This window comes from Loxodonta africana, chromosome 22, assembly GCF_030014295.1.
Source record: "Loxodonta africana isolate mLoxAfr1 chromosome 22, mLoxAfr1.hap2, whole genome shotgun sequence".
Taxonomy (NCBI): Eukaryota; Metazoa; Chordata; class Mammalia; order Proboscidea; family Elephantidae; genus Loxodonta; species Loxodonta africana.
Window position 1 is genome coordinate 64,243,402 of NC_087363.1, and position 26,748 is coordinate 64,270,149.

At 46.7% G+C, this 26,748-nt stretch overlaps 1 protein-coding gene across 1 annotated transcript in view; it reads left to right on the plus strand.

Annotated features, from left to right (window-relative positions):
• The window catches only part of LRIG1 (leucine rich repeats and immunoglobulin like domains 1), a 121,511-nt gene that overhangs the window by 54,958 nt on the left and 39,805 nt on the right, over positions 1–26,748 (plus strand). The window contains exon 3 of the mRNA XM_003410003.4: positions 568–642. Within this exon, the coding sequence (XP_003410051.1) occupies positions 568–642 (75 nt within the window). The remainder of the gene's footprint in view (positions 1–567; positions 643–26,748) is intronic.

The following is a 26,748-nucleotide window of genomic DNA, read 5'->3' on the forward strand; positions in this document are numbered from 1 at the left end:
TAGTCCCTGAAGCCGACTCCCTGTGGCATTGAGACCCATTGGCCCCAGGTGTCACAGCCCCTCCAAACACCATGGGGAGTGTGTGAGCCTCTGGTTCTCCTTGGCGTTTGTTGCCCTTTGGCGAGGGCAGAAGGTGGTTCACAGGGGCCCATCTCACAGCTGTATAAAACAACCGGGAGAGCATGGTCTTTCCCCTCCAGTGCCTTTTCTGACTCTTTAAGCCCACAAGGAGTGGCTCTGTGATGTTCTCTAGGGGCACTTTTATTTGGAACCTGTCCTCCCTGTCCCTTGCCCGTCAGTCCTGATTTCTGAGCTAGATGCACTGTAGGAAACATTTCCCCTTAGTTTTTATTTCTAGACTGAGGATATAGTAAATGGCTGATTTTTGTGACCTCATACAACTTCTCTCCTTTTAAAAATTTATTTTAAATCCTTTATCTTTTATCTAGCATTAGTATATAGCCTCGCTGTGCCTCATTCAGCAACGTTCTTGTGATTTCCTTTGCACGTGGACTTCATGATTTCAGACTACTAATTTAAATGACTAATTTCTTCTTTTTGTTCCAGGTACCTCAATAATAATGAGCTGACGGCCATACCATCCTTGGGTGCTGCTGCTTCTCACATCGTCTCTCTCTTTCTGTAAGTGGATGCAATCAGGAAGTCCTGGGCTCTGGTGAGGCCGTGGTAGTACCTCACTAACACTTGGTGACAAACGCCTTGCTTGCTGTTTTTGGGTTTGCAGAATGAAAAGCTGGGAAGCATTGCGTTTTACCAATTTTGGGGAAAAAATAGCTCATTTTAATGCTTAGATGTAAATAGAACTAAGGTTCTTTCTCGTGGAGGTTAAGCCATGACGTGGGTGAATAAACTGGGATTAAAGGAAACTTTATTTGTTGTGAAGTATTTAAGACAGCAAGTTCATCTTTGTGCCAGTGAACTTGATAACGTGACTCCATTTACTTTCATGGCTTTAAAGAGAGTACTGCCAGGCCTCTGAAACCAGCATAAAAGTAAGGAATTATTTGTCATGACCAAGTGTTAGACAAAACGCAACCTGTTGGCTGTCATAGACAGCACACTGGGTACGCAGAAGGGTATGAAGGGACTCTAGTAAACAAAGGAAGCCACAGGGATGTCAGGCCCAGGCTAGGAGCCTTTACTAGAAAGTTAAGCACCTTACTGACTCCCATTTCTCCAGCAGTCAGGAGGAAAAAAGTGGTTTAAACTCATCCAGAGGTCGTTCTAGATAAACCAGTAGCAGGCCCAACAACTTTCTTGACCAGATTTTATTGGCAGCTTCCTAAGCTGAGCACCTCCCTATTCAGTGTTCTGATTCCACTCAGTCCCACAGTTTTATTTGATTGTGATTTGGTGGTTTTATAACTTGTTTGCCCACCCGTATGACCCCAAGGCTGAATAGGCCAAGCAGAGGACTTGGCAGGAGAGAAGATTGCTGGGGTAACTTGCAGGTCTCAGATTTTTGCTGGCAGCAGGCCCTTTGTTCAGGAGACACTGTGTCTTTGAGGAAAGTGGTCTTAAGCTTAAGCCTTTTCAAGGCATTGTGGGAACCAGGGATTCCAGTTGTGACAGCCTCTGCATCCTGAACTGTCTCCTTAACCTCTCTGAACCTCATTTTCCCCACTTATAAAGTGTGTACCTGACCCATTTCATACGTAGGGCAAGGCTGAGGTTGGAGGGTAGCGTAGTGTATATGAAGCTCTTGACGTCATGCGGAACACGTAGTAGGTGTTGGACAAATGGTGGCTTCCTAGTTGTCACACAGTCCCTCGGGCCTTGGCAAGATCTTGCCTTCAGGGCCACCAATTAAATGAGTCAGTCCTGGTTTGTATCAAGTGCTAAAATGAAGGTGTAGCCCTTGGTTTCCTTGATGGATGGGCCAGGGTCTGACTTCTTTTTGTATCTACTTGGCCCACGTGCCCAGCATTTGGAAGGTGCACAGTTGCTGGGTAGATTAAATTAGCTAACCGTATGTGAGTCTAATCAGGGACACGATAATCCCTTCGGTGTCTATAAAGCAAAGCACTTGAAGACGCTTTAACTCCTTGCTGCTTGAAGTACAGTTTGTGGACGCAGCGTGGAATTAGCTTGGCGCCTACTAGAAATACAGAGTCTCAGGCTCCTCCCCAGCCCTTCTGGGTCAGTATTTGCGTTTAACAAGACCCCCGGTTGATTCAGGTGTGAGAAGCAACTGCTGCTTAACTCCTCAGCCGTCATCACTGTGTGAGGAAGCCAGGGCAGGCTCCAGTGTCTGTGACAAGAGAGGTTCCCTGAGGTCCTGTAAGTTGCAGCGGCAAGAGGTGGAAGTGAGACTTGACACAGACGCCCAGGCCTTGCTCCTTTATCTGCCCTCAGTGCAGGAGTTGGCAGGTGAATCTGAACCACCCTGTGCTCAAGGTCCCAGCCTGCCCTGTGGGGCCTGTGGCGCTTCGAGTCACGCCTTGCTTTGCTGACTAAAAATATATTTCTATTCCTTGGCCCAAGTGCCAGGAGCAGTGGGGCTGGTTGGCCGTGTTCCTGCTATTCCATTAGATAGAGTTTAAATATGTAAAGCGGGGGTGGGGGGAGGTGTGGAGTCTCTCCTGGTTTTGATTTAGTTTGCAGAATGCAGGTTAGCCTTGATGTGAAGCTGGTCTGCATATGACTTGGTCGATGATTTCTCCGAAACTACCAGAAACCGTGAGGGGTCTTCAGTTTTCTCTGCTGGGCCTGTGTTCCCTGATCTTAGACCTGATAACCGGATCTAGCACGTGCAGAAGTTAGGTTAGCAGTGGGACATCTGGGTGGTAGGGTTGTAGAATATTTTCCAGTCCTCCCTCACACCTTTCTGTATTTCCCAAGTGGACTGTGCAGAGGACAGAGGAGAAAATAACAGGGCGGACAGTGGGTGGGGGCGTCACGGCCAAAGCAGCACCTTTTCCATCCTGACCACCCGATGCAGACGACTTAGCATCTCCCTCCACATGGTGGTTCCAGTTGTTCAAGCTTCGAAGAGCACATTTAACTGATGGGTCTGTCGCTTTTCAGAACAAAAGGCATTTTCCGTTCAGCGCCTTAGTAGGCCCTTCCTGTACTGCTCGGGTTTTGTGGTCCAGGGTCCCTCCCGAGGTGATCTCGCGAGAATTGAAAGTTCAAAGCCTCTAACACATTGCCTGAGAAGTGGTAGGTTAGTTAACTCAAAAGGATCCCTGGTGGCGCAGTGCTGCTAACCAAAGGCCTGCAGTTTGAACTCCCCAGCTGCTCCGTGGGAGAAAGACCGGGTGACCTGCTCCCCTAAAGATTACAGCCTTGGAAGCCCTATAGGGCAGTTCTACTCTGTCCTGCAGGGTCGCTATGAGTCGGAATCAACTGGCTGACGACAGGTTCAGTTAGCTCAATAAATGTTCACACCAGGAGTCCTAAATTCCAAGTTCTTATTCCCATTTGCCCTTTGTGGGCAGGCAGAGGACCACAAAACAACCAAAACATGCCAAAGATAACAGAGCTGGTATCTGCTGAGGCTGGCTAGTTAGAGGAATGACTTTGTTGAGGCAAGTTTTAGGCAGGTGCATCAGGGAAAAGAGTGGACCAGCTCTGTCTCTGATACTGTCATGACCTTGGAGAAGTTAATTTTTTCCCATCTGTTGAATGAGGGCCTAAAACAGATGGTAAACTATCCTTGCAGCTTTTATATTCCTTCTGTGATCCCGAAGCCAAGAGGAAGGAGAATAATGTCCTAAAAGAAATAGCTACCCCCCTGTCTGGTAACCACTACTGCTGCTTTATATCTTTTAACAGAAGTAGCAGGTTTGGGATTTTCAGCTCAGACACCTGTAATTACGGACTTTGGCCTCTGGATTTTGTTTGCGTCTGGAAGTTGGCGCTTCATCTGTGTTTGGTTTTCTGTCTTCCTGAGTCTTTGACAGTAAACCTTGCACCTTGCTGACATGGATACTCTGATCCCCCAGACATCAAGCCCTCTTGGCTGGGCTCTCCCAGTTGGGAGGGCCTCATGGGAAAAGGCTTTGTTTTATGCCTGACTTTAACATCATGCACTCAAAAGAGAGTTTCAGAGTTTTGGGAGCTGGAGTCACGCAGCAAATTGCAGTTGGTGAACACTTTCTGATTAAAAGAATCTAATTCAATGAAAGTATTTGTCAAAGAGCAGATTTATTTACATAGTATTCTGAGAATCATGCCAAAGCCATTTGTCCTTAATAAAAAAAATGCATAAAACTTGTGGAGTACTTTTAACAGGATTGGGTTGAAGGGGCTGTTTTCATAATCTAGTTCTCAGAAAGAGAAACAAACCTTTGTTATATAAAACAAAACAAACCAACTCATTTCCGTAGACTCAGTTCTGACTCATAGCGACCCTATAGGACAGAGTAGAACTGCACCATAGAGTTTCCAAGGAGTGCTTGGTGGATTCAAACTGTTGATCTTTTGGTTAGCAGCCGTAGCTCTTTACCACTACGCCACCAGGGTTTCCTTTGTTAAACGGCGGGGGACGGGGGGGAGATATCTGCCAGTGGATTTTAATGTCTGAGATTTTTTTTAAATTTCAAGTCCGGGAAACCCAAGTTACGATTCCCAGAGCAGCAGTAATTTTGTCTGATGCATAAGCGACATTTCTGTTGAAGAAAAATTTCCGCTTTTCTTGTGATGTTTCTGCACTTGTATTGTTGAAAAGATTGGTTATAGTGAGAATGGTTTTCAGTCCCAGGAATAAAAAAGCTCGCTGTGAAATCGACTCTGGTTTTAAAGTGGGCAGCTCTTTGTCTCCTGTACACGGGCTGTAGCGCATTCCCCACGTGGCACTTCACTTTGTTCCTTTAACTTCTTTTCCAGCTGCTGGTGTGTGTGAGCCCCTGCACCTTGACCTCGCCTGTATTCCCTCTCTGTCCCCCTGCCTTTGTCATAGATGAGGCTGGAGGCAGAAGTTAGTTGTGCACAGTTACTTGCAACTGTAACATTGCTTTTAAAACCCCTTAGGTTTATGTTGTATTTGAAAAGCATTGAAATACGTTTTACTCCTAATCCTGGGGGCAAGGGGTACATTTTTGAAAACGACTTTTTTTTTTAATCAAGGTAAAATTCATATAACATAAAATGCCATTTCTACTATTTTAAAGTGTATAATTCAGTGGTTTTAGGTATATTAACAATGTTGTTTAGCCATCACCACTAATTGTAGAACATTTTCATCACCCCCAAAAAACGATTAGCTATTACCAATGACTTCCATATCCCCTTCCCCTCAGCTACTGGTATCCCCTAATCTGAAAAACTCATTTTTTTTGAGGGAAGTATTTTTCTCATATTAGCAAATGTACCTGGAAGACAGAGATGCCTTTAACTACAGCAGTTATTTTATTGTGACTTCTTAGCTGAAGAAAAACTGGTTAAATAAAAAGGATGAAATATTTAAATCTCTTTTTTGTAACTTCCGGAGAATGAAACATGGGGGGCCATGAAACAGTGTCCCGTCTGTGACCCCTTTCCCAGCAAGTTAAGTGGGAGAAGTCCTGGGTGGAGTTGAGGATCTCAGGCAGTGGAAGGACTGAGCGCTCCTTCCAACTGTATCTGCTGGTGAAGTAAAATCAATAGGGATACTTAACTCTCAGTGTGTGTAGCAAACCCTCTAGGAAAAAAAAAAAGGAGGGAGAAATCAATTTTCTTTACAGGCTTGTTAATGTAAAGATCAGTTCCCATTAAAGCATAATTAAAGAGTGAGGCTTCGGAGGGGAGGCAGTGATGACCTGAGCCACTGGCGATGACGCTCAGGGCTTCAGAGAATAATTAGAGTCCCTCAGTGGGGCCCATCCAGTAACCAAGGGAGAAAGGGACCCAGAAGTCAACTTTGGAAAATTAAGCTCAGCCTCAGAGCCTGAGCTGAGGCTGTTAATCAAGCTTGAAGCACAGGTGAAATTATATTGAGTAATAAATAGTGAGCTGGACTTCCTAAAAGAGTGTGTGTGTCTGTCTGTCTCTCTTTTGGAGGAGTGGGGAGGGCAGATTTACTCTCCGCCTGAGGAGGTGGCTTGGGGCCTCTTGCCCTTCTCTTCACTTAGCTGTCATTAAATCGTTCTCCATATTGCCTCACCTGGAAGCAGGTAATCATTTGCAGATGTAATAGAGAATGGATGTGAAAAATCTTTTTTGCACATGATGCTTATACCCGGAAGCATGAAATAATAGATTGTTTCAAAGGTTGAGAAATCTGTGATGGTGAAGCTTGTTGGGCGTTTATAGGTATCTGGATCTGTGGGTGTCGTAGACGTGTGTACAAGGTGAGGGGAAGGTAGCAACTCACCCCGAGATAAAGAGTCACTGTGCCCTTCAGGCTAGGGTTCCTCTGGAGTAACTTACCTGATGAACCATCCACAAACCATCGGATCAGGTGTGGACCTCATCATGTTTGTAGTTAGAAAATGTGCGAACATGTAGGTCTTCCCACATTCTACTTGGGGGAGGCTTCCTCACATGGGAATCCAGTTTAACCTTTCTTTTGAAGGAAGGCCAAGCCACTCGAGTGTTGGTGTAAAAGTAAACCTTACTTAGCCATTAGAGTTCATTTGCTCTGATGTTTGCACATTCTCATCAGGAATGTGGAGTTACTAGTGGCCAGATTCCTTGGAACGGAACAGTGGACAGAGTTGTTTTAAAAACCGTAAGCCTCATGTCCACCACTCGTCTGTCGGTTTATACTGTGGTAGCTGGAAGCTGTGCCACCGGTCTTTGAAATACCAGCAGGGTCACCCTTGGTGGACAGGTTTCAGTGGAGCTTCCAGGCTAATACAGACTAGGAAGAAGGGCCTGAGGTCTACTTCAGAAAAAACCCGTTAGTGAAAACCTTATAAACAGCAGCGGAACATTGTCTGCTGTAGTGCTGGCAGGTGACCCCCACAGGTTGGAAGGCAGTCAAGATACTACTGGGCAAGAGCTGCTTCCTCAAAGTAGAATTGACCTTAATGACGTGGATGGAGTAAAGCTTCATTTGCTGACGTGGCATGACTCAAAACAGATCAAATGTGCAATCAAGATGTATTGATAATTGCTGGTGATAGAATGTGAAAGTTGGAAACAAAGAAGAGCATCAGTGGTTGGAAAATATGGCCTTGGTGATAGAAACAACACCAGAGATTGCGTGATAGAATGTTGCAAGACCAACGTCTTATTCATTGCAAATACCCTTTTTTCAACAACACACAGACCTTGCTGGATAGAATATATGGGAAGCAAATTGATTACGTCTGTGGAAAGAGATGATGGAAAAGCTCAATATCACTAGTCAGAACAAGGCCGGGGGCTGACTGGAACAGACCATCAAATTGCTCATATGCAAGCTCAAGTTGAAGCTGAAGAAAATTAAAACAAGTCCGTGGGAGCCAAAATACGATCTTGAGTATATCCCATCAGAATTTAGAGACTACCTCAAGAATAAACTTGATGAGTCGAACATTAATGACTGAAGACCAGACAGATTGTGGGATGACATCAAGGACATCACAATGAAGAAAGCAAAAGGCCATTAAAAAAGACAAAGAAAAGACCAAAATGGAAGAGACTCTGAAACTTGCTCTCCAACGTAGAGTAGCTAAAGCAAATGGAAGAAATGATAAAGAAGTGAGCAGAAGATTTCAAGGGGCAGCTTGAGAAGGCAAAGTATTATAAGGACACTTGCAGAAGACCTGGAGTTAGAAAACCAAAACGGAAGAACATGCACAAGCTGAAAGAACTGAAGAAAAAATTCAAGCCTTGAGTTGCAATACTGAAGGATTCTACCGGGCAAATACCAAGCAACGCAGGAAGCGTCAAAAGAGGATGGAAGGAACGCAGAGTCACTCGTACCAAAAAGAGTTCATCGCGTTCAGCTGTTTCAGAGGTAGCAAGTGATCAAGAACTGGTGGTACTGAAGGAAGAAGTTCAAGCCGCACTGAAGGTGTTGGTGAAAAACAAGGCTTCAGGAATTGACGGAGTACCGACAGAGATGTTTCAACACACGGTTGCAGCACTGAAGATGCTCACTCATCTGTCTTAAGAAATTTGGAAGACAGCTACCTGATCAGCTGACTGGAAGAGGTCCAGATTTGTGCCCATTCCAAAGAAAGATGATCCAACAGAACGTAGAAATTATTGAACGATATCATTAATATCACACGTTAAGTAAAATTTTACTGGAAAAAAAAAAATTTTTTTTTTCCAGTAAAATTTTACTGAAGATCACTCAAAATCAGCTACCACCCATCCCTCACGGAAGCTTCTTTGTTGCTGTGAACGCCGAACAGGTTTCAGGGGAGCTAGGAAGGAAGCCCCGGCAATCTACTTGAGAAAATCAGCCAGTGAAAACCCTGTGGATCAGAATGGTCTGATCCCCAACCTGTCATGGGGACGTCCCTGGACTGGGCAGTGTTTCGTTCCATTGTGCACAGGGTTACCATGAGTTGGGGGCCACCTATACTGCAGCTAATGACAACAGCAAGGCTCCCCGGTAGATGGTGACCAGCTCAGTCTGCAGGGAGAGCTCAGAGACCGGTGTGGTAGGAAACCTGTTGTTATCTGAACGGTGGGTTTCAGCCACTCTGCTTATTACAGCCCTGCAGCCCTGGCAGGAGGAGGCAAGGAAGGGTTTTAGCGCCACTTATCTGTGGGCTGATATTAGTCACTATTATCAGATAAATCTTTGCTCTTGCCAGGAAACTTGAATGGTACGTCTTTGTTCCAGGTGGAAGTTAAAAGGAGCCTCTGAAAAGTAGGAAATTCTCCTGCTGTAAGGGGGAATCAAAATTCAGGTGCCCATAATTTAGGAGCCCACACCTCCCTGCTCTTGCCACTCCTTCCCCACCCTGCGTTGTTCACTAGGCGGTTCGCTGGGTGGTTATTCACCTCCTCTTTTCCCAGCCTTCTACCTGTGGTCCCAGTTGTCAACAAGGCGCAAAAGAGGTCACAGGAAACTGAAAGAAGTGCAGACGGGTTTATGATGAGGCTGTGAGTGCGTATGCAAGGCTGCTGAGGGCTGCTGAGGTTTGTGGGTGGATTCCTCAAGTGAAACCTTTGAACAGATGTGAATGGGCCCGAGATGGGTGTCTGCTGAGTCCTGCGGACTCTGTGGTCCTGTCCTCAGGAGCTCTCAGTCTAACTGGAGAGAAAGATGTGCAAATAAACAGTTGTAATACAAGCCTAGGCTGGGGAATGTCGCCTGTTCTCACCAGTGAGATGTGTGACAGTGAGGTTCCCAAAGCTCCCTGTTACGTGGCCCTCCTTAAAAGTGAGAGTAAATTACAGGCTTAAGATAAACCAGTTGCCGCAGAGCCAACTGACTCCTGGCAACCCCACGTGTGTCAGAGAACTGTGCTTCACAGGGTTTCAAAGGGCTGAATTTTTCGAAGTAGTTTGCCAGGCCTTTCTTCTGGGGCGCCTCTGGCTGGATTCAAGCTGCCAGCCCTTAGGTTTGCAGCTGAGTGTGTTAACTGTCTGCGCCACCCAGGGACTCCACAGGCAGCAGGTGGAAGTCGCTACGTGTTCAGCAGTGCGTTGGTTGGAGGAGTGCTAACAGGACATAGCTAGTTGCATTTTTAGGCCAGCTACTACCCCACCTCCAGTTTCTTTGTCACTGGGCAGGCTGTTAGGAAGAGCCAGCAAACTTGTGTTGGAGGGCAGAGCCAGACCAGTAGTTCTTAGGACTGCACCCTCATCAGAAGCTAGATACCCCCACTGAGCCTCAGAATAGAACATTAAACATCCAGTTTACAAAGGAAGCATCTCTCTGTCCCTGAAACTTCACAGGGACTAAGCGTGGACCACTGCATGTCCTGGTCTGAGTGAGCCTTTCACTGGGAAAGGAGGCGCTGTGGCTGCCGCAGCAAGCCTGCCAAGCTACACTCAGCAGTGACTTGTCATATTCCCGCTTTCTTCTTTTTTCCTTTTTTTGAGACTGGGGGAGGGGAGAACCCGCCAGATGAGAGGTCCAGCTGTAAGCCATTTGTTGAGAAGGTGAAACGAACACAAGCTGCGGGCCCGAGGAGCTGAGGAAGGGGAGAACCTGCGGAGGGGAACTTTGTCATACAGTCCAGTGTTTTGGGGAGCTCAGTAGCTTAAGTTGCATTGTTTAGAGTTGGGTTCTGCTGGGAATTTGGTTTTGTTTTCTCTGATGACCACGTAAGCTTTATGCACAGTCCAAGATCTAGTGGTTACAAGGCTCCCCGCCGCCCCATTCAGGTCGTGGAGGGGACGCGTCTCACCTCCTAGCAGTGGGCGCTGAAAGTGCCACAGGGCTAGGGAAGCGGAGCTGGTCTGGTTGCACAATCTCCCGTGTGAAAGGAGCTGGCCGAGGCCCATATCAACAGTCTCTTTCCAACTGGGACCATTTCCTCCTCCCCCCCCTTGCTCACTTCCTGCAGGTGGCTTCTGTAATCCAGTTACCACTGGGAAGCCACATGTGCGTAGCCACCTAATCCGAAAATGGCTGGCTTGACTTTGACCTGCATGGTGACCTTGCAGAGAAGGCAGGGCCGATTGTGTCTGCTCACACCTGGGAGCCATTTCAGCTTTTATAGCCCAAGTGGAAGAAATGTGTTTGTGTTTATGCTGGCCTTTCTTTAATAAGGCCTGTCATTGTTGGAAGATACGTTTAGATTCACCCTGCCTGTTCAAAGGCCGAGGCTTTTTAAAGATAGAATCGTTTACTCAGCGTTATTACACCAAATCATATGAAATTGCCATGTTTGTCATTCAAACATGGTCAAATGTTGGCAATCCCGTATGGTTCAACCTATTGAGATTAAAAAAGTGATGGTTAGTGTTGATGGTACTGTGAACCTTGGCAGGCATTGATTGCCCCATGTGCCTTTCTGGGGTTGGTTTCATTGTGTTGCCTTTGCAGTCCTGTGAGACGTGGAGTCCCTGAGCAGTGCAAACAGTTAACACACTTAGCTGCGTTACTAACCTAAAGGTTTGAGTCACCCGGAGGCACCTCAGGAGAAAGGTCTAGTGATCTACTGCTGAAAAATCAAACATTGAAAACCCAACAGAGCACGGTTCTACCTGACGTATGTGGGGTCCCAGTGAGGTGGAGCTGACTCAGTAAAAAGCGCCTGGTTATTAACAACATTTTACAGATAAGGCACCTGAGCCACAGAGAGGGACAGGAACTTGCCTGAGGTCACACAGCTAAGAAGTGACGAAGGTGGGCCCTGGAGCTCATTTCTCTCTGCCTCTGGGGGGTATGTGGGAGCCTGAAGAGTGTCTTGTCACTGCTGGCAGAGGGGAGCTCTGCTGCTGCCTGGGGTGCAGAGTGAGTTGCCCTGCAGGCCAAATGAGAGGTTGCTACCCAGGCCAAGGCAGCGCACCTCTGTGACGAGAGGGAAAGTCCTGTGTGTGCCTCTCTGAGAACCCTTGCTTTGAAAGCCTCAGGTGAACTTCCTGTACAGCCCTTGCTGTGGTGGTCATCAGCAGATGCAAAGTAGCAGGAAGAGGCAGGACCCCCCCCCCCCACCCCCCGTCTCACACCCATTCTGGTTATCCCAGGCTGGTTATGATCGTCCATCCGTTAAGGGCAACGGTGAGGAAAAGGAATCTTGTCCTCGGGTCTGGGCAGAGCCCAAGCTTGTTGATGGGTCCTGCCAGCAGATTCTGGGTTAGCAGCTGGCTATCTGCCCTCCAAGACATCACTTCAAGGCAAATTCCACTGCAGTTTCCTCACTTCTGGGTGCCTTTCAAACCTAAACAGCTGAGATAAAGGTGCCAACTTGTGGTTTCTCTTCCCTGTGCCTTGAACCAGGGGATGAATATATGAGCTACGGAATATGGCTGAGCTGCAGGACATGCCCCATGTGGCACACGGGGGTGTTTTCTTTAGTGACCACCGGTCTCTGCTCATCACCTCTTGGGGGCTGAGGAACATTGTGTTATTGGGGAGGCTGCTGTGAAACTAATTTCTAAATATCAGAGTTCCTTCCTCAAGTACATTTAGGGAAAAGATAGATAACAAGTAGATGTCTTTACACTGATACACACATCATAGAATTTTATAGAGAGGGCTATGGCTCCGGAGTCAGACTGATCTGAGCTTGAGTCCTGCCATCATCACCTGCGCTGTCTCACCTGGGCAGCTTCTCTCTGGCTCTCAGTGTCCTCACCTGTAAAATGGCATTGTTAAGGCTATTGGGAGGATTAACTAAATAATGGGTGTTCTCAGTAGAGTATCTGGTATATAGTGAATGTACAACAAATGTTAGACGCGTTGGCTAATGCCGACTACTCCATGTATTGAGCACTGGTGGGGTTGTGGTCCAGGCTGGCCCTGCCTTTGCTGCTGGGCTCTGAGGGAGTTTGTTCTCCACACTGTACTGGAGACCTGGTGTCAGATTGGGGTAGAGTCTGCTGTTGCTGTTAGGTGCTGTTGAGTCAGTTCCTACTCAAGGAGACACTATGTGACAGAGTAGAACTGCCCAATAGGATTTTCTTGGCCATGGTCTTTATAAGAAGCAGATTGCCAGGTCTTTCTCCCATGGGGCTGCCGGGTAGGTTTGAACCACCAGCCTTTGGGTCAGCAGTCAAGGACTTAAGAGAGTCTATTTATATTCTCTAAAAATGAATCTTCCTTGCAGATATCCATCATGGCTTCCCAACAAGAGAGTTAGTAGTTTATAGATAATCCCCACGTCTGTATGTGGTGGGTTTTTTATTTTTTTCAGTCCTTAGGTTTCTGTGTATATTAATTATGAGAACTATTGAGGACAACAGAATTGATTTCCTTCCTCTTTTCTTACTGCCCGTTCTCTACCTGGGGTAGGTGCAGGAAGCACGAATCTGATGCTAAGCCGTGGTTCACATCCTTGGCTGCATGGTAGAATGACCGGGACAACTTGAACAAATCTAGATACCCAGGACTCACCGCGGGTCAGTGAAATCAAAACCTCCAGTTGCAGGGTAGGGGAGGCTAGAGCCCCCGTCAGTGTTTTTTTAAAAGCCCCGGGTCATTCCAGTGTGCCGTTAAAAGGTTTTAAGAAGCCGCGAGCTGGGTGATTGCAATTGAAATTCAGTGTTCCTCCTCCTCTCACCCCCTTTCGATCCCTGTCATTTAAAACACCTGCACTCCCCACCCCCCTGCCCTCCACCCTCTTTTTTTTTTTTTTTTTCTCTCTCTTTCTTCTTCTTGCCAAGGTGGAAGTGAAATAAAAATAAGGCTGGCCTGTAATTTTGCACTTATGGTTCTGGGAGTCCCTGTTAGAAGATTTAGTTACCTTTTCACTATTGATTTAATTTAAAGATATTGTAAAATTAGTCGCCTAAATGACTTAAAATGCTCTTGTGGTGTGTGGGGCAGGGTTTTTGGTTTGATCAGACACGGCCACCTCATTTGGTGATCACAGAACCTGGCTGTGGGTCTCCCTGCTAATCTGGGCCATTTCTTTCCCCTGAAAGCCTGCCCACCATCTCTTATTTGCACATCTTATTCAGTTTCTTTCTAAATCAGCAAAGTCTTATTACTATAGTGAAAAAAACCTCTTTATTGTAAAAATGATAGGCAAAACTTATTTCAAGCCCCTTAAAAATCTTTTTCTTTGTGATTCTAAAAGTAAGACTTAATTCTTCCTTTTAAAAAACAAATCTGGAAACATATGCTATAGAAAGGTCCCGCCGCAAAGCAGTATTTTATATAACACAGCAGATATCTAGCGCTGAGGTGGAGTTTGGATGGATTTCTGTGAGTTGGACCCTTAGCTCTGGAATTTTGGAGATGGGACAAAAACCCCCTCGGCCTTTTCTGAATGTGGCTTTTTCTTCAAACCATGTGTTTTTTATAAGTGGAAAAAAGTGATACACGGTGAAGTTTTTCTGCCTCGTAATTGTTGCGTGTTTTCTTGGAGTGAAGTTTTTCTGACTCATAATTGTTGCATGTTTCTTGGACTGGAATGAGGACCAGCTTGTGGAGAAAGGCAACACAGGCTTTGCGGGCTGTGAAGGTCCAGGCGCTGCCCCTCCAGGGCCCGACCCCGTATTAGTGGCCCCACAGATGGCAGTGATAAACCCTTTCACTACCTTGGTTTTTCATAGGCCAGACTATCCCCCCTCTCCCCAATTCTGTAATGTGTGCCAATAAGAGCTCTGACTTGGTGACTCTCTTAGCAGTTATGTGGTTCCAAGTAAGAGCTTAATGCCTGTCTTCAGGTTCTCCCACTCCCTGAAAAAGGACCCTCGCCCCTGAGAGATTCAGTAAATTGTCCATGGAGATTGATTAGAAAACAAAGTTACTATGCACTGTGGACTTGAGGTTGTTTCCTGGAGGAGGGCAATGGTCATTATATCCCTGCTTCCTGGGCTCATGGGGTCACCTGTGAGAAGAGAAGCCAAAGGCCCAAGGAGCGAACACAATGGCGAGGACCCCCCCGCTGCCTCTCTGGGGAAGCCCCCGTTTGGCCTCTTGTTGGCGGGCATTTTAACAGAGAACGTGGATTTTGGGGTGTCTGAGGTGATTTCGATGCTGGCAGGGGAAGCCCCCCTCACCATCCTCTTGTTGGGATACCAACAGAGTTTATATTAGTCTAAAGTGAGGTGGGAAGCTAACTGCCCCCCAAATGAGAGTAAACACCCTTCCTAGAGTGCACATGGCCGCCTCTCCTTGTCACTACAAGTGTTCTGACTCTGCCCGGTTATAGGACCTTTCACAAGTCACTCTTCTGTTCCTGCTTTTGTAAGGAAAAGGGCTGCTTCCATCTCAGTGATACTTAACCGGGCTTAAGAATATGCATGCTGCTTCCCCACCTGTGGGCTACATGTTCTTTGGAGTAAACTCCCATCTTTAGTTGAGGACTGTTGTCGTGGGTGACCCACACGTTGTAGGATCCCAGATTTCTGGCAGAAGCTGATACGGTTGTGAATTCTGTCCCGGGGGGTCTGGTATTGAGAAGTCCACTTGGAGTGATGCTGTGGGTTAGCCTCCTTGCCAGCTCCGCTGGTCCACTGTCAAAACTGAGATTGGGAAAGCCATTCAGGATATTGGCTCTGAGGGGGCCCAGTCTTGGCCTTTCTCCTTCTCTTCCCCCACAGCCCCTGAGTACTGTCTGCCCTCATCACTCCCCACCTAGTGAAGTGCCTGGCTTGTGCTTGCCCCACAGTCAGTATTTGGTGAAGAATTGAAAGAAGGACCTCTTCATCACTTCCCTGTCACCTACGAGATAAAGTTTCAGCAGCCTATTCAGAGTTGGCCCCTGCCTCCATTCTTCTGGTCTGGTACCAATTCCTGCCTTGAACTTGACTCAAACTGCCTGTAATGAATGCCCACAGAGACTGTGTCTCTGCATTCTGTGCCTCGTTCACGTTGTCACTTTGGTCTGGAATGTCTGTTACTCTCCTAGCCTCTCCGCCTCCAAGTTTGTGTTCCATGACACTGTCACCATACCCATCACGTCTCTTTATTTCTCTGTCTCCTGGACTTGAGCACTGGGGGGCGGGGTGAGGGGGCCGGTGACACTGCGCTCAGACTGCACATAATAGGCATCTCGAATGTGTTTGAATAAGGAACCCTGCTGGCGCAATGGTTAAGTACTTGGCTGCTAACTGAAAGGTCAAGAGTTGGAACGCATCAGCTCCTGTAAAGATTACAGTATAGAAAACCATATAGAGCAGTTGTACTCTGCCCTGTAGGGCTGCTATGAGTTGCAGTTGACTCCTTGGCAACGGGTTTTGTTTTTTTTTTTGGTTTAGTTATCTAGTGCTACTATAACTAGGAATACCACAAGTGGATGGCTTTAACAAACAGAAGTTTATTCTCTCACAGTCTAGGAGGCTAGAAGTCCTAATTCAGGGTGTCAGCTCCAGTGGAAGGGTTTCTCTCTCTGCAGGAGGGTCCTTGTCATCAATCTTTCCCAGGACTAGGAGCTTCTCAGCACAGGGACCCCGGGTCCAAAGGGCATATTCTGCTCCTGGCACTGTTTTCTTGGTGGTATGACACCTCCCTATCTTTCTGCTCACTTCCCTCTTTTATATCTCAAAAGAGTCTGACTAAAGATGTAACCGAATCTGGTAGGTTGAATCCTGCCTCTTTAACATAACTGCCTCTAATCCTGCCTCATTAACATCATAGACAAAATGGTGAACGATCATATAATACTGGGAGACATGGCATAGCCAAGTTGACACATTTTGGGGGGGTGCAATTCAGTCCATACAAGCAGAATGCAAAGATGTCTTTACTGCGGGACTTATCGGTGCCTTTCCTGCACTGACCTGCTGTGGGCGTCTGCAAGGGGCAGTGGAGGATATATGCTACCTTTCCCAAACTTGACTGGACCTCAGACTCTTTTCATGGAACACTACCTCCCCAAGACTAGTGTTCTGGGGCCGGCACTTTGGGACTGTTGTGTCTGGCAGCACAAGCCTGACCTGTGTCTGTACCTTATAGGTGTGGGTATCCAGCAAGCCCTCCTACTTTGCCAGGTAGTCCTGGGGCTCAGCTTAATCCAGATCTGAATGTTAACCCCAGAGTGCCAGGCAAGGTTCACACTGACCTTCTAAGCGTGGAAGCTCTGTGTGAACCCCAGAGTGCCAGGCATGGTCCACACTGACCTTCTAAGTATGGAAGCTCTGTGTTAACCCTAGAGTGCCAGGCAAGGTCCACACTGACCTTTCAAGTATGGAAGCTCTGTGTTAACCCTAGAGTGCCAGGCAAGGTCCACACTGACCTTCTAAGCATAGAAGCTCTGCCAGCAGCATCTTTTTCTCTGGAAATCAGACCCCTCCGTCCTTTCCTAAAAGGTGGAAAACTAAAGCTCAAACCGTTCATTTGTATCCCTAGATGGGTGGTGGTGCAGCCACTTAATCCGCTCAGCTGCTAACCTGAAGGTTGGTGGTTTGAGTCTACCCAGAGGCACCTCACAGGAAAGGCCTAGCAATCTCCTTCTGAAAAATCAGCCATTGAAAACCCTATGGAGCGCAGTTCTACTCTCACACACGTGAGGTCACCATGGTTGGTTAGACATCAGAACCCCATAGAGCCCAGCAATACTTGGTGCTTGACTCCATATTTTTTAAGTTTCTGCTTGTCTTGAAGGAAAAGCTAGAGACCAAATAAGGTTGCAGGCCTTCTGTGCAGTTCTACTGTGAGCATCATGATGTTTTTGTTGTTGTTTTAGTTAAACTTTTTATCTCAAGATAATTGTAGATTTACATGTTGTTGTGAAAAGTAATACAGAAAGATCCCATATACCCTTAACGGAGTTTCTTTCTTCCAGTGGGAACATCTCACAAAACTATTCACAACCAGGATATTGATGTTGATACAGTAAAGCTACAGAACGTTTCCATCCCTACAAGGATCCCTCACGTTGCCTGCCCACCTTGGCAACCACTAACCTGTTCTCCATATTTATAATTTGGTCATTCCGAGAACGTTGTATCAGTGCAACCAGTGGATCCTTTCGGGATTGGCTCCCCTCTCCCCCAGCGTTATTCTCTGCAGATTCATCCAGGTTGTTGGTGTGACAGTATTTGGTGCGTTTTTATTTCAGGGTAATATTTCAAGATACAGTTGTACCACAGTTTGTTTAATCACTCACATGTTGAAGGATGTTTGGGTTGTTGCCAGTTTTGGGCTATTACGGATAAAGCTCCTGTGAACATTCATGATGGGCTTTCGTGTGAATAGAGGTCTGTTTTTCTAGAATAAATGCCCCAGAGTGCCGTCACTGGGTTGGATGGTAGTGGCATGTTTAGTGTTTTACGGAATTGCAGACTTTCCCAGAGTGGCCCTGCCAGTTTGCATCCCCACCAGCAGTGTAGGAATGACCCAGTTTTTCCTCATCCTTGGTAACATTTGGTATTGACATCTCTTTTTTTAATTTTAGCCATTCTGATAGGTGTGTGGTGATACCTCAGGGTTTTAGTTTGTATTTCTTTAATAGCTAATGATGTTGGACATATTTTCACGGGCTCATTTACCATCCATATGTTTATTTTCTAATTGGATTTTTGCTTTCTTTGCTGCCGAGTTTTGAGAGTTCTTTATGTATTCTTGTTACTAGTTCTTTATATGTGGTTTGCTTGTGTCTTTTCCCAGTCTGTAGCTTGTGTCTTCATCTTAACAGGATCTTTCACAAAGCAAACATTCTAATTTTGAGGAAGTCCAGTTTATCAGTATTTCCTTTTACGGGTTATGCTTTTAGCGTCAAATCTAAGAACTCTTGGCTTGGCCCTGGACCCTGAAGATTTTCTCATGTTTTTTTCCTAAAAGTTTCATAGCTTTACATTTTACGTGATGACATGTTCTGAGAAGTCTGAAAAAAAGAAAAAAATCGAAGCTGGTGTTTCCCAGAAAGAAACAGAACAAGTTTTGGGCTGTGGCGGGAGTCTGGCCGGGCACCCTGAGGGAAGGGTGGATTCTGAGTAAAGAGCGGTGCTGCTGGTGTGGAGCCTGTGCCCCTTTGATGTTGTATCGGGTCTTATCATCTTCTGGGAGGATAAGAAGGTCTGCATTAATGGGCTGACTCCTTCGTTCCACCCGTACACATCCTTCACCCCTCCCAAAGTGCAGGCATATCATATGCTGAAGGCTTGGGAAATTGCGTGTTAAGAGATATCCTAAATCATATGATCGGGAGATCAAAAGTCTGCCAGATGGGGCAGGAAGCAGGCCTGGTTTTCTTTTTAAAGGCCCATCAGCGGTATCATTCCCCAGAGGAGAGGATCTCGTCTTGGAGGCTGCAGCCAAGTGCTGAAACAGCTTCCTCCTTTGCCTGCAACTCCAGAGCTGTCGGGAAGCTGGCATGTGAATCTCGTGGCATGTGCCAGTGGCCAGCAGAGGGGAATATCCTTTCTGTGGCCCCCATGGGAATTTCAGGGGCACCCCAGCACCCACAGCCCATTTCTCTGCTTAAGCTGTCTGACCCAGCTTCTTGTACCTCTGTGGCTCTGGGGACTGGCACAGCACCTGGAATTGGAGGGTACCTGGGCTTGCATCCTGCCCAGCTGGGTGACTTCAGACCGGTGCTTTATCCTCTCTGCATCTCTTTTGTTCCTTGGTAAATTGGTAGAATCTAGTATAGGGCTGCTTTAAAAGTGTGCCTACTTAAACTTTATTTTTCTTTTTAAGTGGAGAGTATTCAATCAATTTGAATTATTCTCTGCCTTTCAGGATTAGAGGGCATATCCTCGGGTGGTTGAATAGGATGGGTGACGAGTTTCTTCCCCCTAGAGAATGTCCGGTCCTGTCACACTTACTGCCCAAAGAAATAAGAGTCACTCTCACTGCCTATTTAGGGATGGGGAGGCTGACCACGCCAGTCATCTTAAAAATAGGTGAGGTCTGGCTGACCCTGCGGCAACTGTGTGTGTTGACGTGCTGTGGCTGAGAGCCAGGGAGTGTGGAGGCGTGGTGTGCACGGTGGTTCCAGGCAGGATTTGCTCCCTCTCCATCTGCAGAGAGCAAGGTCCTGCCTCGGTTCCAATTACAGATTCATGGGGACGCCTCTCCCTGGTGGATGCAGAGAAGGGGTGGAGGGACAGGGTACTGCCCAGAGAAGCTTTTTTTCCCAGGGATTTTTCTGCCCCAAGGCTGTCATGCATGTCAGGTGTTTCTAAACTTAAAGACTAGGTCCCAAGTTCAGTGCCTAAGGACACATTAACTGCTTTGTAAAATATAAGTTTATTTACATAATTGATAACCACATTAAAATAATAGGTGCAAAATACAGAAAGGAGAAAATCCCGTCATTATCATCCTAGGTTTGAGAGCAGTGAGTTACAGTGTTTCCTGCCTTTTTTCTGCCTATTCCTTTTAGAGAATGGCAGTGATGAGAACTAATCAACTCTGTATTCTGCTTTGTGCTGTAGACATTCTTCTGAGTGTGACTACCACAGATTGCTCCACAACTGAGGCCAAATGGAAGGGCGTCACCAGAAGGTTATGTTTCTTTGGGAAATTTTTTGTAAGGTTACCATATCGTTTCTCTTTGTTGGTTTCAGTTATCCAACTCCCGGTCGATGAGGTCCGCGGGAGCAGAAACCACAATAAAAACAAAAACAAAACCAAGCCCATTGCCGTCGAGTCAAATTCCAACTAATAGCGACCCTGTAGGACAGAGTGGAACTGCCTCATAGGATTTCTAAGGGTGAAATCAGACTTCCTCATCTTTCTCCTGCAGAGCAGCTGGTGGGTTTGAACCGCCGACCTTTTAGCTAGCAGTTGTGTGCTTAAGTACTGCACCACCAGGGCTCCTGAAACAACAACAGGTAGTGACAAAGCCTGTTAGTCCTGGGCTCCTAGGCATCCCCTCGGCCATCCCAGTGGCCAACCAGCATTTGTGGAAGTTAGGAGTACTTGCTCTGTGAAATTCAGTGACTGTCATTTCGCATGGTGGAGGTTGGGGCAGACCTCTCCCACCCAGTCCTGGCTGGCGTGAAGTCTTCATTTGAGCAGAATCATTCCTCGTAGCCTCGTCACACGCTCCAGGAGTGGCAGTGTGCACACTCCTTGGCTAAAGTTTTGGGGTTCAAGCCTGGCCCAAAGGGGCACTCTCAACACTGCCATCTCTTTGCACTTCCCACCTTTCTTTGCCAGAAACAGTAGCTCAGCGCTCTGAGTCTGGGGGAAACTGTGCCATATCTAGTTGTTACGGTGTGCTGGACTCCCTTCCTTCTAACCTCAAGGGGCAGAGCCAAACAGGCACAGACACATGTTCCTTGTAATGAGAATAAGTTTAGACTTGTTCTCAACAAGAAATCAGGTGAGTCCAGTTCAACAGTGCAGCACCTGCTGGCTCCCAGGTTGTGCCTGGGTGAGTGGCTGGACATGATGCAGCTGGACAGCCTGGCGCTCCACTGACTCCTAGGCAAGGGAAAGGGAAACAAGAAGAAAAGAAGGGTACATTGACTCCGTTGGGGGAAGTGAAGGCCCGAGTGAACTGAGTGCCCGTGTTGGCCCTGACCAGCGGAGGCAAGCTCTTTGGGCCTCTTTGACTCAGAGGTGCCCACGCGTGGGTTGGAATGCTGGTGGAAGTGGCTCATTGTTCCAGGCTTTCCATCTCCGGGTCCAGTGTGGCGCCACCTTGCCCTGCCCAGTTGCCAGGACAAGTTACTGCTGATGGTCCTGGTACCGTCGCATCGAGTGTTTTTGACAAGCACTCGGAAGTCCCTGCCAGTGTTAAAATGGCACAGCCAGTCTCCCCACAGAGCGCAAAATCCAGATGTGGCTTTCTTGGCCCAGCAGTTTCTGATTGGAACTACTCAAGTTGAATCTAGTTGCCGAGGCAGGAGTGGGCGCGGAGGGGTGCGGTGAAGGTGGAGACTTAGCACTGCTGTGTGTGAGGGATGCTGCCCCATCCTGCGGCTAAGGAAGAGGGAGGGTATAGCTGTTGCCCCTTTGCCAGCTCTGGTTCATCTACTAATGTCTGTGTTTGGGGTTAAGCTGAATTTGGGAAATGCATAATTAACCTGAAAATCCATTTGTTCAATATTTTCTTTTAAATAGGTCCGCCAGCTTTCCTACCTAAAAAAGTCAATTTGATATTACACCTTTAATTTTTATTTTTTTTTAATGGGTGATGGTTTTTCCCGCAGAGCCTTTTTTGTCTGAATAACAGATTCCTTTGTTGAGGTTTGTCATGGCAGATGTAGGAGACTGAGTTAAATTTGTTCGGCAAATACTTGAGCATCTTTTATGTGCTAAGTGAGAGAAAGATAATGGCAGTCTGCTCCCATAAAGATTACAGTCTTGGAAACCCTGTGGGTGCACTCTACTCTGTAACAACAACAACAAAAAAACCAAACTTGTTGCCATCGAGATGATTCTGATAGGGTTGCTGTAAATCGGAAGAGAATAGAATTGATTCGACAGCAGTGGTTTTTTTTTTTTTAAAGGACGTAGCGGTAAATAAAACAAGCCAAAAATCCCAGCCCCTCGTGGTTACATTCTAATGATGTAATGATGTTAAGATTACTTAATTCCTTAAGAGGTTTTTTGTTTTGTTCTGTGTGTGTTTGTGCGTCTTAAGAAGAAATGCAGAAACATTCCTGGGAGTTTGGGTTGGGCCTGGATGGCTTGGGTCCTGATGATTCGCAGTCGTTCCTGGGTTGGGTCGCTCCAGACTTCACAGGATGGTGGTGGCTGGCCCTCGATTATCCTAGGTTTCTTAATGCCAGATACTGGGCTTCCAGCTCAGTGTATACCAGTGGATGGGAGAGCCAAGCGGGACCTGCTACACAAGGTCCCTCAGCCCATGCACTCCTGTGGGAATGGAACGTCAGGTCTTTTTTGCAAGGGGTTAATCGGAACCATTCATCGAAGACCCCAAGGGGAGAGTGACCCTAAAGGAAGTGAGCGGGTCGGGAGGTTGGTTGACACAGCCCAGCCCTGCCTTCAGAGGGGTTGACCCCGCCTGGCAGAGGCTGTTTATCCTGCCACTGGACTGCTCTTGTTTTTTATCCCATCTCCACCTGAATAAACAGACCCAGGACGTCATCTGCAGCCACGCTGAGAATCTGCCAAAATTCCCCAGGGAACTGGTGATTCACCAGCAGCTGGGGAAAGGGAGAACGAGCGAGCGAGCGACCTGCTTATTCTGATTCTCATTTCCTGTCCAGCAAATAACCCGGGCTGGGCCGGTTCTTAAAAGACACGAGTTTCTTCCAGCAAATGATCAATTTATGCAATAGGACAGATAGTCTTGATTTTCATTTTTAAGAAGATAGATGTAAAGTGATCACTAATGAGAAGACTCTGATTTGGAGAAGAGAACTTCTCTTCAAGTTGGCCTAGGAAGACTATTCTTGACTCTCTTTTTAAAATCTCATCTTCATTTTTAAGTTGCATATGAGGTATGGTCCTGGTATGAGGTACATCCAAGTTATTTGTTAACAATTTTGGACTTAGAATGATTCATTACATACGTGTGTGTATGTATATGTGTGTGTATATATATATAAACCCAGTGCCGTCGAGTCAATTCCGACTCATAGCGACCCTATAGGACAGAGTAGAACTGCCCCATAGAGTTTCCAAGGAGCACCTGGCGGATTTGAACTGCTGACCTCTTGGTTAGCAGGCGTAGCACTTAACCACTATGTCACCAGAGTTTCCTATATATATATGTATGTGTTTATATACATGTATATGTGTGTGTGTGTGTGTGTGTGTGTATATATATATATATATACATGTATATACCAAACCCAGTGCCGTCGAGTCGATTCTGACTCATAGCGACCTTATAGGACAGAGCAGAATGACCCCATAGAGTTTCCAAGGAGCGCCTGGTGGATTCAAACTGCCGACCCTTTGGTTAGCAGCCGTAGTTTAACCACTGTGCCACCAGGGTTTCCATACATGTGTACACACACACACACACACCCACACACCCACACACCCACACACACACACACACACACACACCCAGCCCCCATTTGTAAGACAGTAATTCTGGTTGACACATGAACAAGATTAGCATGCACTTGGCCATATTCTCTGCCCCTAGACTGTGTTCAGTGGTCTCCATGGGGAGGGGTGCTGGAAGGCAGACACACAAGAGTGGTGGCCCCTGAGGGTGTGGTTGAAGAAGCATCATGAAACAGGGCGCTTGGGTTAAATTGCTTTTCAGGTTCATTTCAGCCCTGGAGGATTGGTTTAAAAGAAAGCTAGCAGCATTGACTGAGGCTGAACACACGCATGCCCTGTGATCTGCACAGCAATGTAGACATGGCGTGTCTGACAGAAATACATGCAGAGATGTACCAAGAGCCATGTACAAAAGGCGTGTCCATGTACATTGCTGGGGTTTTTTCAATGGCCTGAATTGGAAATCCTTCACTGACTGTGAGCACTAGAATGAAAAAATAAATTGTGGTATAGCCCTTCAATAAAAATACTCTGCAGTGATGGGAAAGAGTGGCCGTGGGGAGGAATCAGCACAACACAGTGCAACAATAGAGACAGTCTCATGGATGTGCGTTAGCCAGACACACAAGAGGACATGTGGGACAATTCCATGTATATCATGTACCAAAACAGGCGGACTTCATCGTTGGTGGTAGAAATTATAGGTTCTCTTTAGGAAGAATGATGACAGGGAAAATGTCAGGAGGTAGGAGGCTTCTGGGGTGCTGAAAATGTTGTAGATGTTGACCTGAGCAGTAGTTGAGTATATTCATTTTTTAAAAATGCCTTGAGTCCTGTCCTGACGATTAATGCACATCTCAGTATGCCTGTCATATTTCAGTGAAAATGTTTAAAACAAACAAAACAATTGCCAGCACTTGGCCATATGGCCTGTTTTCGGTAGTGCTGTCTTTTTGACAAAGGAGAAAACCTCTTCATGTGAGTTCTTGAAATGACGAACATCTTTTGGGGTTTGCAGTAGTACAGTGAACCTCCCTAAATAGGCAGTAGGGCAGCTTTGCCTTACACTGGTCAGTAGAATCAGTACTATCAGGGCCTCAAATTGTGTCACATTGTTTGATTTAAAATTCCCAGGTATCCCCAAATGGCACTTACTGATGTCTGCACACCTTCATCCATTTTGATCAGAGCTCTGAATGCCTGCTGTGTGGGAGGCGGTGGGGTGAGGTCTTGGGTGCAGAGTCATAGTACAAACCCTCAGGCAGTGGAGATGTGCTGTGGGTGCCCAGAGGCCATGGGGTGTGAAGTCACCCTCTGCCATGATCACAGTGGGAAATGAGGGAGTAGTGGCATGTGGGCTGCCTTTTTTCCCATCCCAGGCTACCGTTGTATGAAACTTATTTCTTATTAGAGATTCAGGTGAAGCAAAGAACTGTTATGTGAGTTTCACTGATTTCGTAAGTAAAACACTTGAAAATTTGATCTTGAGGTAAATTTACGGTGAGAGTCGACACTCCAGGAATTAACAGTTTAGCCTTCTGTGAGTTACTGTGGTCCCTCTGGAAGAGCCGGAAGGCGTAGCTGGTTAGAGGTGAGGATTTGTGACCTGGCTAGCTTCAGTCTGTTTCTGCCTAATGGGCAAAACTAAAAAGAGTAAGGATATACAGTGTGAGCCTCTGTTTTCTGTGAGATAACCCTGTTTGCCTGCCTAGCTCCACTGGCTCCAGTGAGGAACTTGGGTCATCTTTTGAGGAAAGCAATAATGATGTAGATTTAGGTTTCATTTCACTTTCTGAAGTGGTAGAAAGACATTAGTGGGATGGGCACGGGAGGGAGAAAAGTGGGTTTTCTCTCAGCAGTATAAAGGTATTTAGCCTCACTCTACAGGTGGTTGGAGCCCTGATGGCGCAGTGGTTAAGAGCTTGGCTGCTAACCAAAAAGGTCAGCAGTTTGAATCCACCAGCCCCGGCTTGGAAACCCTATGGGGCAGTTCTGCTCCGTCCTGTAGGGTCGCTATGAGTCGGAATTGACGCCACAGCAACAGGTTTTGGTTTTTACAGATGGTTAAACCAGGCAGTATTACTACCATCACCAGTTGCCATTGGTTCGATTTCAACTTGCAGTGATCCCATGTGTGTCAGAGTAGAACGGTGCTCCACAGGGTCTTCAGTGGCAGTGACCTCTTTGGAAACAGACTCTGAGGCACCTCCGGGTGTACTCAGAACTGCCAACCTTTTGGTTAGGAGCCGAGTGCATTGTTTGCACCACTCACTTGGATTTCAAACCAGATACAGGAGGAATGATTTAATTAACCACAGTGCTAAAGTGATGTCAGAGCTGGAATAGCAATCTGGGTTCGTGCCCGTAGAAGCCCAAGCGGGTTGCTGTGGTATAGACCAGGGTCACCAAACTGCGACCAGTGGCCCAAATCCTGCCCACTGCGTGTTTTAGAAATAAAGCTTTATTGGCCCTCAGCTGTGTTCATTCATTTGCATATCATCTGTGGCTGGGACGATTATCTGATAGGCAGGTACACACTGGTTTACTTGTGCTTACTTACTGGTCTGTAGTGGACACTTTCACATCTTGATATATTGAAACCTCTTTGAAAATGTTCACTACAGATCATCTGGTAAGCAGGGTAAGCACTGTGCTTACCTTGCCTGTTGAATAATCTACCTGTCCGTGACTGCTTTCTGCTACAGTGGCAGTGCTGAGTAGTCGTGACTATGTGGCTCACAATGCCTAATATATTTACTGTTGGGCCATTTGTAGAGTAACTTTGCCAACCCCTGTGTAGACAGGGTCGCTATGAGTGAGAGTTAACTCGGCAATGGGTTGTTTTTTTTTTTCCTGTAGACAGTAGGTGCATACTTTCAGGAGCCAGCTGTTACCCATTTGACCCACCTTGGCCCTTCTGCCTTTGATCTACTGGCTGTTCTTCCTGGCTGTTATCTGTGACATGATCTCTTTTCCACTGCTAACGGGAATACCTTGTAAACCAGGCTTTCACAGAGCTCTAGTGGAGCAACCACTTACGATAAAAAGTTTTAAACGTTGGTTTCAAATGCCGCCGTCTGTTTTGCTGTCTAATTTAACATCAGCTCTGAAAATGTAGCCAAGTGGGGAGAGCTCATTTTGCATGCTCTCCGTCTTTGAAGACTGATTTTATTTTTGAAGCCCTTAACAGGTGTTGGTTTAATAGACTTCTGCTGTGTTAAGTTCTCCTCACCCCAGAGGGCAGCCCAAGGGGTAAAGCGACACTGTGGTTGGAGGTGAATGCCATGTGACCTGGCCACCACGTGCTTTCCCAGACCCCGTACCTGCAGAAAAAGGCTGGAGTGTTCCTTTGATGAGGCCAGTGAGAAGTAGTCCAAGCACAACACCGTCCCCCTCAACCCCCTTGGACCCACCAC